General features: G+C 40.6%; 1 protein-coding gene across 2 annotated transcripts in view; it reads left to right on the top strand.

The window, feature by feature from the left end:
- Nucleotides 1-15,873, top strand: part of kazald1.S (Kazal type serine peptidase inhibitor domain 1 S homeolog) — a 144,863-nt gene extending 128,990 nt beyond the window's left edge. The window contains 3 exon segments of one of the 2 annotated variants that reach the window (NM_001092073.1): nt 7,022-7,182; nt 12,076-12,223; nt 15,455-15,658. In NM_001092073.1, coding sequence (NP_001085542.1) covers nt 7,022-7,182; nt 12,076-12,223; nt 15,455-15,546 — 401 coding nt within the window. In that variant the 3' untranslated portion in view covers nt 15,547-15,658. 2 annotated transcript variants of the gene reach the window in all.
- The last annotated feature ends 701 nt before the right edge of the window (nt 15,874-16,574 follow it).

The following is a 16,574-nucleotide window of genomic DNA, read 5'->3' on the forward strand; positions in this document are numbered from 1 at the left end:
GTTCACCCAGTGGGCAGTGTAGGTGACATACCTGCCCTGACCATGCTTGGAGGACCATGCGTCAGTAGTCATATGGACCTTTGGCCCAACACTAAGTGACAGAGATGCGGTAACTTGGCTCTGCACATGTTGGTACAGGTGTGGTATTCCCTTTTTAGAAAAAAAATTGCGGCTGGGTACCTTCCACTGCGGTGTCCCAATTGCTACAAATTTGCGGAAGGCCTCAGAGTCCACCAGCTGGTATGGTAAAAGCTGGCGGGCTAAGAGTGCAGACAAGCCAGCTGTCAGACGCCGGGCAAGGGGGTGACAGTCAGACATTGGCTTCTTACGCTCAAACATGGCCTTCACAGAAACTTGGCTGGTGGCAGATGACTGGGAATGGGAACAGGTGGTCAAGGTGGAAGGCGGAGTGGAGGGTGGTTCAGACGGGTCAAGGAGAGCAGAGGTAGAGCAGTAAGATGCTGGACCAGAAGGGGTGTGGCTTTTAGTTTGCCTGTTGCCTTTGAGGTGTTGCTCCCAAAGTGCTTTGTGCTTGCCGCTCATGTGCCTTCGCATAGAAGTTGTACCTATGTGGCTGTTGGGCTTACCAAGGCTCAGTTTCTGACTGCACTCATTGCAAATTACAATGCTTTTGTCAGAGGCACACACATTAAAAAAATCCCACACTGCTGACTTTTTGGAAGTGTGCGATCTGGCGGTAACAGTAGAAGTTGGCGGAGTTGGCGGTATTGGCGGCAATGGCGGGTGCGTTGGCCGGCTGAACACAGGTGCCGATACATGTTGTTGCCCTACTGATCCCTGCGGGCTGTCCTCCCTGCTTCTTCTAAGTCTTATTCTCCTACTGCCTCTCTGACTCTCCGTCTCTCCATCTGAACTACCCTCCTCTTGCTCTCTTCTACTAGGCACCCACAAAACATCAATCTCCTCATCATCATTCTCCTCAGATGCATCAATTTCTTCTGACACATCACAGAAGGAAGCAGCAGCGGGGACCTCCTCCTCATCACTCATTATGTCCATCTCTATCGTGTTCTCTGCCAGAATTAAATCTGGTGTAAGGTCCTCATCTCCTTCATCTTCTTCTGGCAATAATGGTTGCGCATTACTCAGTTCAAGAAACTCATGGGAAAATAACTCCTCTGACCCCAGTGAAGAAGGGGCACCGGTGGTGGAGGAAGTGTTACGTGGGGTGGCCATAGCAGTGGAGGATGAGGAGGATGTTGTGGTAAAGTTAGAAACGGTAGAGGATGGGGTGTGCTGTGTAAGCCAGTCAACTACCTCTTCAGCATTTTGGGAGTTCAGGGTCATTGGCTTTTTAAAACTGGGCAATTTGCTAGGGCCACAGGATTGCATAGCAGCACGGCCCCTAGCACGGCCTCTGCGTGGCGGCCTGCCTTTGCCTGGCATTATTTTTAAAAAAACAACAACAACAACAAAAACTCAGTTGGTTTTTCTGGAAACGATAATACACACAGCTAGATGGCGGGTTGAAGAAAACAGTGTGCAAATAATGCCTACAAGGCCAACGTATACACTACTACAGCGGTGGATACGGATTACGTAAAATATATGAATGCTGCTTGAAAAAAGTGACTCCGGTGTTTTTTCTGGAGACGGTAATATTATGGATATTTAGACAGAATGTGAACAAGGTCACACAGCTCGATGGCGGGTTGAAGAAAACAGTGTGCAAATAATGCCTACAAGGCCAACGTATACACTACTACAGCGGTGGATACGGATTACGTAAAATATATGAATGCTGCTTGAAAAAAGTGACTCCGGTGTTTTTTCTGGAGACGGTAATATTATGGATATTTAGACAGAATGTGAACAAGGTCACACAGCTCGATGGCGGGTTGAAGAAAACAGTGTGCAAATAATGCCTACAAGGCCAACGTATACACTACTACAGCGGTGGATACGGATTACGTAAAATATATGAATGCTGCTTGAAAAAAGTGACTCCGGTGTTTTTTCTGGAGACGGTAATATTATGGATATTTAGACAGAATGTGAACAAGGTCACACAGCTCGATGGCGGGTTGAAGAAAACAGTGTGCAAATAATGCCTACAAGGCCAACGTATACACTACTACAGCGGTGGATACGGATTACGTAAAATATATGAATGCTGCTTGAAAAAAGTGACTCCGGTGTTTTTTCTGGAGACGGTAATATTATGGATATTTAGACAGAATGTGAACAAGGTCACACAGCTCGATGGCGGGTTGAAGAAAACAGTGTGCAAATAATGCCTACAAGGCCAACGTATTCACTACTACAGCGGTGGATACGGATTACGTAAAATATATGAATGCTGCTTGAAAAAAGTGACTCCGGTGTTTTTTCTGGAGACGGTAATATTATGGATATTTAGACAGAATGGGAACAAGGTCACACAGCTCGATGGCGGGTTGAAGAAAACAGTGTGCAAATAATGCCTACAAGGCCAACGTATACACTACTACAGCGGTGGATACGGATTACGTAAAATATATGAATGCTGCTTGAAAAAAGTGACTCCGGTGTTTTTTCTGGAGACGGTAATATTATGGATATTTAGACAGAATGTGAACAAGGTCACACAGCTCGATGGCGGGTTGAAGAAAAACAGTGTGCAAATAATGCCTACAAGGCCAACGTATACACTACTACAGCGGTGGATACGGATTACGTAAAATATATGAATGCTGCTTGAAAAAAGTGACTCCGGTGTTTTTTCTGGAGACGGTAATATTATGGATATTTAGACAGAATGGGAACAAGGTCACACAGCTCGATGGCGGGTTGAAGAAAACAGTGTGCAAATAATGCCTACAAGGCCAACGTATTCACTACTACAGCGGTGGATACGGATTACGTAAAATATATGAATGCTGCTTGAAAAAAGTGACTCCGGTGTTTTTTCTGGAGACGGTAATATTATGGATATTTAGACAGAATGGGAACAAGGTCACACAGCTCGATGGCGGGTTGAAGAAAACAGTGTGCAAATAATGCCTACAAGGCCAACGTATACACTACTACAGCGGTGGATACGGATTACGTAAAATATATGAATGCTGCTTGAAAAAAGTGACTCCGGTGTTTTTTCTGGAGACGGTAATATTATGGATATTTAGACAGAATGTGAACAAGGTCACACAGCTCGATGGCGGGTTGAAGAAAACAGTGTGCAAATAATGCCTACAAGGCCAACGTATACACTACTACAGCGGTGGATACGGATTACGTAAAATATATGAATGCTGCTTGAAAAAAGTGACTCCGGTGTTTTTTCTGGAGACGGTAATATTATGGATATTTAGACAGAATGGGAACAAGGTCACACAGCTCGATGGCGGGTTGAAGAAAACAGTGTGCAAATAATGCCTACAAGGCCAACGTATACACTACTACAGCGGTGGATACGGATTACGTAAAATATATTATGGCTGCTTGAAAAAAGTGACTCCGGTGTTTTTTCTGGAGACGGTAATATTATGGATATTTAGACAGAATGTGAACAAGGTCACACAGCTCGATGGCGGGTTGAAGAAAACAGTGTGCAAATAATGCCTACAGGGCAAATAATGCCTAAAAGGTCAACTTATACACTACTACAGCGGTAGTAAAATAAAAAAAGTAAAATAAAAAAAAAATGAATATTAAAAAAAAAAATTAAAGTTGGTGCTGCTGAACTACTAGGAGCAGCAGATTAGCACACCAGTCCCACTCCCCAACACTGCTAGACTAATAGCACTGGGCTCTTATAGTAGTAGTAGTAGTAGTAGTAGTAGTAGTAGTAGTAAAACAACAAAAAAATAAATAAAAGCAGTCCTTACAAGGACTACTGTTATTGCAGCAGTCAGCAGATGAGATCAGAAGCAGGACAGCTGCCCACTGCAGCTACATACAGAGCACTGCAGTAGAAGGTAGATTACTAGCCAGCAAAGCTACCTAAGCTTAAATGTCCCTCAAACCCCTGCAGACTTCTGTCCCTCCAATAACAGAGCAGTATCAAAACGATTACTAGCCAGCAAACTTTCAACTGTCCCTGAAATCACTAACAGGCAGCAGCTCTCTCCCTACACTATCTCTTCAGCACACACAGGCAGAGTGAAAAAACGCTGCAGGGCTTCGGTTTTTATAGGGAAGGGGAGTGGTCCAGGGAGAGCTTCCTGATTGGCTGCCATGTACCTGCTGGTCTGGGGTGAGAGGGCAAAAAAAAGCGCCAACAATGGCGAACCCAAAATGGCGAACGTCGCGCGACGTTCGCGAACTTCCGGCGAGCGCGAACACCCGATGTTCGCGCGAACAAGTTCGCCGGCGAACAGTTCGCGACATCTCTAGTGGTGTAGCGCAACTGCAACTCCCACAAGCTACTGTGCTTTAACCAATAAAGAAATGGGTGGCAGGAGGTTCTAGCAAATCAAACAGATTTTGCGAGAAATGATCCACAGGTTGCAGTAAAGAGGCATTTGCAGAATATATTGGTAGGGATGGGCGAATCTGAGCCGATTCGTTTCGCCAAAAATCCGCCCGCGGCGAATCCCTTCACTGTAGGCAAATCTTACAGCCTGGGGAGCTACTCCCTGCTATACCTACTTGATGGAGCACAAAGCTGTTCTTTCTATCTTCCCTCACTGTCTTACTCCCCTAGACAGTCTTTAACATAACATTATATTTCTGCCACATTCATGGGGTCCTTGCGCTCCGACTTCCACACTAGAGGTTCAGGTCTCTCTAGGGCAACGTAGCTTTACTGGGCATTGGTGTACCCAGGCTCCCTGGAAACATTCAGCTCAGTCAGACACCAGGAGCCAAAGAGGAAGATTCACCCCTTCTCGCTCACTATACCAAAGTGTGACAGGAAGTGGTCACAACTCGTCTTGGCAAATTAACTGGGATATGTAAATTACAACTAGATGCATGGGCATCTGCCCAGCAACTAGGGAGATCAGGAAGTGTAGGGATTTAACACCATAGGGGCACATTATGTATACATATATATGTACAATCTTAAATCAAAGATAGAGTTATTGTATACTGTGTCTACATTTTGTAGGTTTTTCCAGAGGAAATACGTGTGTAGCACAAACAACACTACATGGTGCATTGCATGCAAATGTTGCCCTATGCTTTGCCCTTTTGTGTTTTTGAAGGGCATGTGCATTGAGATACATGCATTGTATGCATGTCATCTATAATGTACTGTATACATTTACAGTATATACAACTGTTATAGAGTTACATAGATATGTGATATGAAGACTACATTGTGGCAGAAAATAACAAATCTAAAAAATATTGAATATTAAAATTATTACACCGTTCTACTTGTCATTAGTTGATGGAGATCCAGACTCTAAAAAAAATCTTGGCAAAACTCATAAAAACATCATTGTGGTCTGTGAGAGGGAACTGGAGCTGAATCAGTGGATATTTTTCTCACTGAGTAGAGTCTGGCCCAGTGTCCCTTTAAAAAAATAATGCCGACTGCATTGAGGAGCCTCACACGTCTAGGAACTGGATTAGGAAACAGAAATCAGTAACATTACTTTTTCCAGTCATTTATATCCTCTATCCTGGCACATCCAGCCATTAAACTGTAGACTACAGGTATTAATTACGGCTGCCAAAAGACATCTACAATACGCCTCCTTGCAAAATGTAAAATATTTGCAGAACATATTTAGTTTCACAAATGAATGGTTTTCTTTTTTAAGTATCTGACATATAGTAACTTTTTTCTAATCATTTGCAGATGCACAATTCCTGTCATTTCCAGTAGCTTGGGCTTTTCACTTACACTTGTCAATAGGGTTTGAATTCGCTCTAAATTATGAGAAGCCATCTTCCATATTATAATTAAATGACTTAAATTATTGAATTGAATATTATTGAATATTTAAATGATTTCCCTTTTCTCTGTAATCATGAAACAGCACCTTGTACTCGACTCTAACTAAGATACTGTATAATTAATCCTTATTGATGGCAAAACAATCCTATTTGGTTTATGTAACATTTAAATTATTTTTAAGTAGACTTTAGTTATGGAGATCCAAATTGCAGAAAGACCCCTTAATTGGAAAATCCCAGGCCCCAAGCACTATATATAATGGTCCCATACCTCTGTGTGTTTTTGGCCTAATAATGCAATGCCTGTGGTTAATAATACAGATTACTATTTTATTTTCGAACAAGCTTTTATTCTCCTTGTGACTGTAATGCAAGTTATGAAGTCCTTAGAAATGGCTAATGTATGGATCATACAGTATGCATAATACTTGTACCCAATCTAGCTGCCAGTTGGTCCAGTTGTGCCTTGGACAGTGCAACCGGTGGAAAGGACAGATTGAAGCTCCAGTAAAAGAGAACCCTAAACTCAGCACCTGCCTTATGTTGGCATTAAATACAGGACTCCACTCAAACCTTGTATTCAGAGGTGCTCATGTAAAGTAAGTGTTAATAAAGGGCAGATAAGGGGCCACAGATATGTGTCTGGCAGCAGTGATCTGATCAAAAGAATGAAGTACAAAAAAAAGTGTGCCTATAAAAAGTGTAAAACACAACTTTGTTCCAGTTCCAGTATCTAGGGTCTATTTGTAAGCATTTAATCAACCCCAGCTGTGTAGTAATGCATCATATTTTTGCAGTTTATAAATACTTGTTAAAAATGAGTAACAAAAAACATCCAACTGCTCAAGGAACACAAACATTCCTACACCCATAATGTCTGGGGACAACTGAAAATATGTCCATTTTAGTAAGGAATACAAATAGGTGAGGTGGTTATTGAATGTACGCAACACCTTAACTGTACTGCACATGAAGAACCCAAATACCTGTATATGAGCAACCATTTTTAAAAAAGTAGATTTTTGATGGCAGTCCTGAGACTTTTTTCCAAAAGTGGTGAGCAAACTATTGTGATTTTGTATCCTATGGAGATATTATTTTCATAAAGAAAAATTTTAATATTAAGGAGAACCTGTATCTTGTTCCTAATTGTTTACATTTTACCCAAACACAGCACCTCAGATCCTATCTCCACCATATGATATATGGAACATTACCGGAAAGGATGCAATTTTTGGCTGTGAAGTCTTTGCTTATCCAATGGCATCCATAGAATGGAGGAAGGAAGGAGCAGAAATGCTACTTCCAGGAGATGATCCCCACATTTCTGTCCAGGTGTGTGTAAAGTCCATCATTATAATATAATTATATATATATATTATATATATATATATATATATATATATATATATATTAATATATATATATATATATATATATATATATATATATATATATATATATATATATATATAATCTCCACCAAAGAGGCCGCACTGCTCAGGATTTATTACAAATAAAGCACTTTTATTGGAAAAATCTAACGTTTCGGCTGTACCACCAGCCTTTGTCAAAGTTACATGCATACAAACAGATTACCCTTAAATATCCAAACCCTGGCGCGAAAAAACACCAGCCCTCCCTCAGGTGACGTGTTCAAAGAGAACCGAGGTGTCAGCTGATACTAGCAAAGTCCATAACAATCAGATATTATTAGCGACGTATACTGGGAAAAGTTTGTAGTCTTCATGTGATACCGTTCCACACATAGTTGCAAACAACATTATACATATTTAATGTTGTTTGCAACTATGTGTGGAACGGTATCACATGAAGACTACAAACTTTTCCCAGTATACGTCGCTAATAATATCTGATTGTTATGGACTTTGCTAGTATCAGCTGACACCTCGGTTCTCTTTGAACACGTCACCTGAGGGAGGGCTGGTGTTTTTTCGCGCCAGGGTTTGGATATTTAAGGGTAATCTGTTTGTATGCATGTAACTTTGACAAAGGCTGGTGGTACAGCCGAAACGTTAGATTTTTCCAATAAAAGTGCTTTATTTGTAATAAGTCCTGAGCAGTGCGGCCTCTTTGGTGGAGATTGTTTGCAGCTTTTTTGAGACGTGCACCCAGGCAATGTGACGACTACTTATCGTGAGTGCTGGGATTTTGGGGAATATATATATATATATATATATATATATATATATATATATATATATATATCTTGTTAAACCACAATAAAATAAGTGGCTACAAATATGCCTTATTCACTGTATGGTACCTGTGTGATCCTGTCTCCAACTCTAAAGTACATATCATAGGAATAAATAATAGGAATATATACTAGGAATATACAACTTTTGGCATGATTATAAAGCTTATGCAGTAAAACAGAAACACTGGTCCAAGCTGGTGTTCTTTAATGTATTTCTTGTGTCACATGAATGCATAATTAGGGAAGACAAAGCAGCATGAAGTGTAAGTTACGTTAAGAACAAGCTAGACAATGAGTTACAAAGTCATTCAGATTGTCAGTCTCCTGTACGTTTCTGATTAATGTTACCTTCTCCTTTCTTGTTGGATGCGGAATAGAGATGTAGCATCAGAGTCAACTGGAGGGTTTGGATTCAATTCTTGCATTTCCACATCCTCTGTTTTGTATTGCTTAAAATGTTCCTTAATGAACTCCCATATCAAGCACCACAGGAGAACTCCGAATGGAACAGCAGTAATCAAAGGAAGGGCAAGCATGACTAGTAATAGACAAATATAACTTTGAAGGCTTCCAAAGTGAGAATCAGGTCTTTCAGTGCTGGAAACATCATTCTCAGTATATGGAGGAAACGTAGATACTGTAGTGCCTGGCTCAGTGATGAACAACTTGGTCACTGCCAATTCCTTCCCTTCTTTTAGGAGCTCTTGAAGTTGGCTGAATTCTTTATTCTCAGTTCTTTCAGTCAAGAACACAAAGAGCAGCAGAAAACCAATGGCAAAATTGCTCACCCTGGCCATTACTTCTTCACTGTGTGTCATCGGTAATGCACTGCCAGGTGCCTCTGACTGGAGGAGCTTTCTTAGGGACGTTGTAATATGTATACACCAGGACATCATCTGCTTTCAGTCAGTGGCAAAAGGCACCTTGGCAGTGCATTACTGATTAATGATCAGGAAGCAATAACGCAAGCTCTGGCCCAGCGATGCCATTTTTACTTCTAAGTTGAACCCTTTCCAAAAAATATCCAAAATAACCTGTTTTATTTAGAGCTCTCAGTATAGGGGTTAGTCTATTTCTGCTACCTAAAGTGATACTGACATGTTCCTATAAAAATCATAGAACGTGTCCATATCAATGAAGAGATGCTGCATGCAAATATGCAAATATAAGCCCCCCAAAGCCTCCCCCAGCCCAATGAACCTTAGTGAAGGCACAGCTATGGGATCTTCCGCAGTTGTTTCAGTCACTGTAGGCTGGGGGTGGCGTGATCCTTCCATAGGCTGGAGTCCTGTTTTCATTTGTAATTAGCCTATGGAAGGATCGCTGGCTTTTGGTTGCAAATATTTTGTGCATAGGAACATGACAGTGTTGCTTTAAAGTAAAACTAGCCACTGTTTTCTTTAATTATGTCTAATTGTGAATGGGTAACTGGAAAACTATGGAAATGTATCTTTGCACATTTTGCATTAATGAATGAGCCACAAACATAATAGGGCTCATGTAGGTCCACGAGTGCAGTTGTGGTCCTTGCAGTCAGTTTCACATAGCACCACTTTCATCAAAGGTATTTGCATCAAAATGCTCTCATAGCTCTTGCATATACTTGCATGATAAACAAAGGTGTATAGTGATTATTAACATCTCTGGCTGGATTTTGTGCTTGCATAAAAGCACATTAGTCAAAGTAAGCTCATGCCGTATTAATAACCAGGAATTGCAGACACCACATGTGCAGCCATGTGCAGATGGGTTGCCATGTTCTCCTAATCTATCCCAACACCCATCATCCCCATAAATCATGCTAAATATTGCATTTTCATGTTCCACTAAGTCTGAGACACCACCATGAAGCTGTTTTCTTGCTATGACCAGACTTTATTTCTCTTCTACAAGCAGACAGGACATCATAAACTGTCTCCATCTTTCATATATAGCTGAACATCCTTTTATGTATAATGGATTTTATAGAAAAAACATTTTGTGATGCCTAGGGGGCGTCTTCTATATTAGTGTTGCTACTACAATCTCCAGCAATCATATTTTTAGGGGTTAAAGCATGTTATGAACTGCAGTCCATCAACCATAGAGAAGAGTTCAAAAAGCAACAGAAGAAAGACAAAAGAAAGGCTTTGGCATGTACAGCCCATAGTGCCAGGACAGAATTGCCCTACAGCATTGTCTTCTACTGGGACTGGAAGTGAAGCAGATAATGTAAATGCATTCTTCTTAACATTGCCATAAACACAACCCCTAATATTCTTATTTCTTAGGCAACAGCAATATACCTAGGGAAGTCCTATTTTACCTTCTGTTCAGGGGTGTAAGAATTGTAGCAGAAGACACAATGGCTGCCCAATAGTAGAGAAGGTACAGTAGATCCCTGACTACTGTACTTCAGCAATGTTTATTAATTTGAATGAGACCCAGAACATGTCTGACATTTAGAATTCAAATATGATACAGAGTAAATTACATATCCTAGTTGAATAACCGTTGTAGGAAGAAATTGTATTTCAATAAAGGGGGATTGTGGTGACCCACTCTAAAGAGCATTGGAACCACTTTTTCAGGCCATGATCCTAAATATAAATCTCATGGTTCAATGAATTGCATTATGATTTCAGTGCAAGTAAGTTTTAAATAATAGACATGCCCATAGTTTAGAGAAGAGATTTTGCCATCAATGTGTTTGGCCCCCAAAATTTTATGATCTTTTTTGCCAACATAAATCCAACAATCCATTTTTGGGTGAGCCACCACTGAGAGCATATATTAAAAGCATCTAATGTGCTACTGCTCATTCTTTGAATACAATTGCCTTTTTTAAGTAAATTCATCCTAAATATGTCTCATATTTCTTATATGAGTGTTTGTGGGTCACCATGGTTTTCTCTTGTACAGCTGGAAACATAAATGTGGAGTCCCTGTCTTTCCACTGAAGTCAGTTAGTGTGGTGGAATGTGGAAGTAAGAAAAATAGAGCGTATTCCCACAGTACCCATTCTTTGAATAGAATCACGCGTTTTGCACAGTTTCAGAAAGCCACGGTATATTCAATAGGAGGCACTTGGTGGAGGGGGTTGTTTGGGTGATTTTCTCTCTGCTTTATTGTAAAGGGATCACTATTGCTTCTCTATTTTTTTCACTAGTCAATTGGTTATTTTTCTTAATAATATTTACTTATGTGATGTGGTTGGATTTTATATGCCAACATATAGTATAACTTACTACTTTCTCATTTAAAAATACCTGTTGGACAGAATGATTACATAATCTTCTTCGACTGACATTTCCTTACTATACGGGGTTCTCCAAGACATAGTATGGTAGCTAAGTAACATTATGATCATAAAATTGCACCTAAAACCTTTGTAATTCAAAACATACACATGCGACCACATGCGAAATATGCATTACTAATACAACACAGGGCCAGGGAATAGCTATTGTTCAGTTTTTTGTGCGTTTAAAACTGTTTTGTCCAACAACATTCTCACTTTGGTCGTATTTGGTATTTTTATAAAGTTATTATGCAGGTAGGAAAGTCAGCTTCCTTGCTTTGTAGCTCATGACTGTTTTTGTTTACAGATAAACAGGAGTCCATTATGCAGGGGGATTATCTGTGACCTGCAATATAATTATCTACCTTGCAAGGACCAAACATGAAGAACATGTTGCCCATGAGCCACTGGTTGGGAATCACTGCTCTATAAGATCAACAGTGGGGGGGGGGGGGGGTGATCAGCCTGCGAGATCAATACGATGCTCAAGGAATACTTTTCCCAAGAAATGCAACCATACAGAGAGGTGGCAACCTTAGGACTTATGCATACACATACCTTTATGTAGTATTGTTGCATGGCAATTTTGTGAGTATTTTTCCCATGTATGCATAGGATTATGCAAAATTGCCCATCTCACCAAAAGTTCTAAAAAGTAACGAGGAAGGAAGCGATTATGTTTTATCACAATACGTTTCATGTGGTTGACATGCAGTTTATGTTTTAGTTTAGGGGAGGCCCACAGAAGTATGAAGTGACTGGCTGGCTGCAGATTCAATCAGTTCGTACTAGTGATGAAGGAACTTACAGATGCCTCGCCAAGAATAAAATCGGGGAAGTAATGGCAGGAGCAACTCTCATGGTTCTTACTCCAGGTAAAATGAAGGCGTCCCAGCTGTATGCGTCCCATGCAGATGTACAATATATAAATATGAAGAAGAAGAACAAAAGATGGGTTATTGGGTTAGAAAGCATGGACCTCCATATTGCTCCCTGATACTTTGTGTTGTGTTTTACATTAACAAGAAGAGAAAGGGCAATAGTTTGGACACCATCTGATAACATTTTCCCAAACTTTACTTGATTGGAACATCAAACTTGGAAGCAGGGCTGTATTTAGGTCTGATGTTACCCTAAGCATTGAACCTCAGCCTGCCCTCTACCCCCAACAATCAGTACATACACAGATGGGCTGGTTGTAATCCACATGAACTGACTGGAGAAGAACAAGGTAGCCCTCCTCAGGAACCCAAGAGCTACCCCGCTAAAACTGCCATTCTAGTTTGGTTTTCTCACTACACGGACTTGATTGAAGGACACAGTCTGGATACGTTAAAAGTCTTCACATCCTTTTCGTGTCCTTACTAGCAGGCACTTCTTCAGAGTAATTTAGTCATATATAAAACGTTTTCAGCATTTGCACAGTGCATTTAACACACCACTGACGCGTTTTGTGCCCTTACTAGCAGGCACTTCTTCAGAAGCACTTTTTCAGAGTACTCTGAAGAAGTGCCTGCTAGTAAGGGCACGAAACGCGTCAGTGGTGTGTTAAATGCACTTTGCCAATGCTGACAACTTTTTATATATGACTAAATAAAGGATGTGAAGACTTTTAATGTATCCAGACTGTGTCCTTGAATCAAGTCTGTGTAGTGAGAGAGTTGAAAGTATCCAATGCCAGGATGTGGGACTGGAGGTCACGTGAGTAATCTGGACGAATAGGGAGCTCCACACTCGCAGTGAGGAAGTTACTGACCTTTGGTTGCCTATATATCCTTTACCATTAGAACTGTAATGTACAAACAACTATGTAATTCTTCCAAGCAGGTGTGTGTTTACAATACAGGCACCAGAGGGAAGCCTAAGTTTATGGTCATTTTTGTTGGATCTGTGGAATCCAGCACTTACATGTTCTTGTTTTGTTTACCGTTTGTCTGCTCCCCTGAGCTGAGGGTCTGCAGCACCTAAACCACTGTTTCATATTGGTGAGTTTTCAATGATGGATTGTAATTTTGGTGTCCATATATATATATATATATATATATATATATATATATATATATATATATTCCTTTACTAAACAAGAGGGCTGCCCCCTAAAGTTTCTGTAGGCACAGGCCCTTGGGTACCTATATAGTAAATTGCATAATAGTTAGTATGTTACAATTCTAGTAGTGAAGAATGGTTCTTGTCAGAAATCAACCTAACAAAACCTCAATGAACACTTTTCATTTATTGGCTACCAATTTAAGTTGCAATATTTACAGTGTCCATTCCAGGCAGCAGCCTTATGTTTATTTATTGAAATCAGGCAATCCGGTTTCCAGGATAAACGGAATATGAGAACGGTACTTCATTTTTTAGGAAAGGCTGGAAAAAAATGGAAGCGCTCACAGAAGCATTTTTGTAATACACAGTCATTTCTTTTTTCTCTAAAAAAAATTGGTCTAGTGTGCCCTTTTCCCTGGGGATGAAGGATACCTGAATTTAATATGCAGGCATTTAGCGCCAGTCTGGTCCCCATATAGTTTATTCCCTCACAGCAAGCTGCCTGGAGCCATGTTCTCTTTGCTGGATATAATGTCTTCCCTCTTCACCTCTTATTCTGTAAATAGTTATGTGGGCTTTGCAATCTCCTTAGGTTTCATAGACATACAGCATGTCTTTCTGTCTCTGTCTGTTTCCCAAAATTTAATTATATCTCCTTCAAGATTCCTCTTGTTCAGCTACTCACAGCTGGACCTTTTACTTTGCATGCATACCTTGTATTTGCTCATGAAAGAACTGTATATTCTGACGACAGTATAAATATTTTGGAATTGGCTTTTGTAGTATCTTTTATCTTGAGTATAATCACACATTACCAGTACCCAAGAGTATGGAATATGTTGGTCCCTTATGAACTATTTTTTTTTTTATAAAAATTACTAATAACATAGGGTGGAGCCAGGGCCAGAACTAGAATAGGCAGAAGACCAGTCTGCCCTGGTTTGCTCTAAGTTCTGAAATGGGTGAGCGGGAAGCGGTCCACAGCGGGGAGGAGGAGTTGATATCCTGGCAGGTTAAATTGATGTACAGGGGGTAAGTGGAACCTGGAACAAGATGTACTTGCTCAATGCCAGCCCAGTTTTGTCCATGGCAGGCAGTAAGAACAGGGTCTCGGTTGTGGCTTGCATCTACTACTGCACCTAATTTGTGTCTGATCGGTGCACAAGTTAGAAGCAAGGTAGGTGGGGGGACACCTGTGAACCCCTGCCCCTCACCAATACAGTTCTGACTAGTGATGTGCGGGTCGGGTAAAACCCAACCCGCACCCAACGCAAACCTGCCCTGCCTCCACCTGCCCTAACCCAACTTCTGGGATCCTTTTATAGACCCGCGCCGACCAGTCCAGCCGATGGCGTCACAAAAGGGGTGAGCAGGCGTGCGGCTATAAAAGTGGAAATCGGAAGCCGGCAGTGTAAGGTGGCGGGCAGGGAATGCAGGAATATGAGCAGGAAGAAGAGCTTGACCCGGACCTGAAAATGGGCCCGTATACCCCCCTTCGGTGCGTGCCCACATGAACGCCTGCACTGGAACGATGGGGAGCTGTGCCTATTGCATGCTGTCTATTGCATGTCACCCATATTGTTTTGCCGCCCTAGGCCTTTGTGGCCTCACCACAAATCCGACAACCCGTGTGTAAACCCACGGGACACATCACTAGTGCTGACTTAATTAAAGCATTGCTGTATCTGTGGCTCTGGACACAGGTCTCCGAAAGGGAGCACAGAGACCAACAGCAATCCAAAATACCAGAAACCCCAATTGCTGCTTTACACACTGACTTCTGTAATGTAAATGACCCCTTATATATAGCCATGAATATCCTGTAAATAGTGTTTAGTAATGTCATTTGTGTCGCAACTAACACAGTGTGTGTTTTATTATAAATAATGTACCCCCTGTTGTGAAATATGACTCACCTTAGAGGTCCAAGACCTGTATGAAAGCACTATGGTCTCTTACCTTATGGTCATGGAATTTTTTAGCAGCTTCTGATATCCTTATATATTACAATAGGGGGTTATTGCCAATATCATGTATCGTTTACTTTTGTCTTTCAGATCAGTTAAACATGACTGGCCTGTCTCTGCCCAAGCCGCGCAATCATTTATTTGAGGATGACGCCGACAGTGAGGATTCAGATTATTACTGAAGCTTACTAACACTAATGACATTGTTATATTAATTTTAATGTATATTTCCATTTAAAGTAGAACACATATTTAAATGCAGCAGAGTTCTGGATTGAGAGACAAAAAAAAAAATAGCACTTTACATTTTTTGGACCAGCTTTTTCTATAAGCATTCGCAAGCTTTATAAATTTGCCATTTTTTCATGAAGGGTTTTTGGATGTATAAGTGCAGTGGCGTGAAATCCCAGTTTCCATTGCACACAGATCAAAGGGGTTTAATGAGGAGCTGGGATGGAGAAATGTTTTTTAAATATGTATATATCAAATAAAAGATTTTAGTAAAATGTCTGATATTGGTTTGTTTAAAAGGCAAAGGAATTTCTGGTGAGAACCCAGCGTCCTTTGCAAGTCACAGACTGTGTTTGTTTTATTGCTTTTTGGCAATGCTTGTTGGAACCAAGTCGGTCATTAGTGTAACTGTTTATGTGACGCCACAATGGTTGGCTGCAGGAATGTGATTTTTAATGAATGGAGACTTCTAGATATTTAGCTTCTCACTCATTTCAGTGTATATGTAAAGATCCGATTGCATTTGTCTACACCAGCCTTTATTTTCAGTTTTTGGAATCAGTAATTGGTACCTCCTCAGTAGCAGGCATAATTCCATACTGTGTAATGGCACTGGGGGCACTACCAGGCACTCAGAGATCTGCATTGTACTTGTACTTGTCTTAGAGGCCAACTAAAACCCCACAAAGGATTAGTTTAGAACATTAGAATTAATTCATTTTAAAGGCAGGATTACTTTAGGTATAATTTCTTTGAAACACAGTTTATTTTTTGCCAATCTGAGACTTTATAATGTTGACGGCCATATTTCTTGGCATAATGCGCAACTGTTAAGTTTAGGGTACAATACATAGCATACTTTAAATGAGTCACTTACAGTTCCAAAGACCTGCACGCGCAAAGCACATAAATCCAGAAGATAACACAGAACTATGGGGATTTGTATAATTGAATAAAGAAATATCTGTAGAGGGAGAGT

Source organism: Xenopus laevis, chromosome 7S (assembly GCF_017654675.1).
Source record: "Xenopus laevis strain J_2021 chromosome 7S, Xenopus_laevis_v10.1, whole genome shotgun sequence".
NCBI lineage: Eukaryota > Metazoa > Chordata > Amphibia > Anura > Pipidae > Xenopus > Xenopus laevis.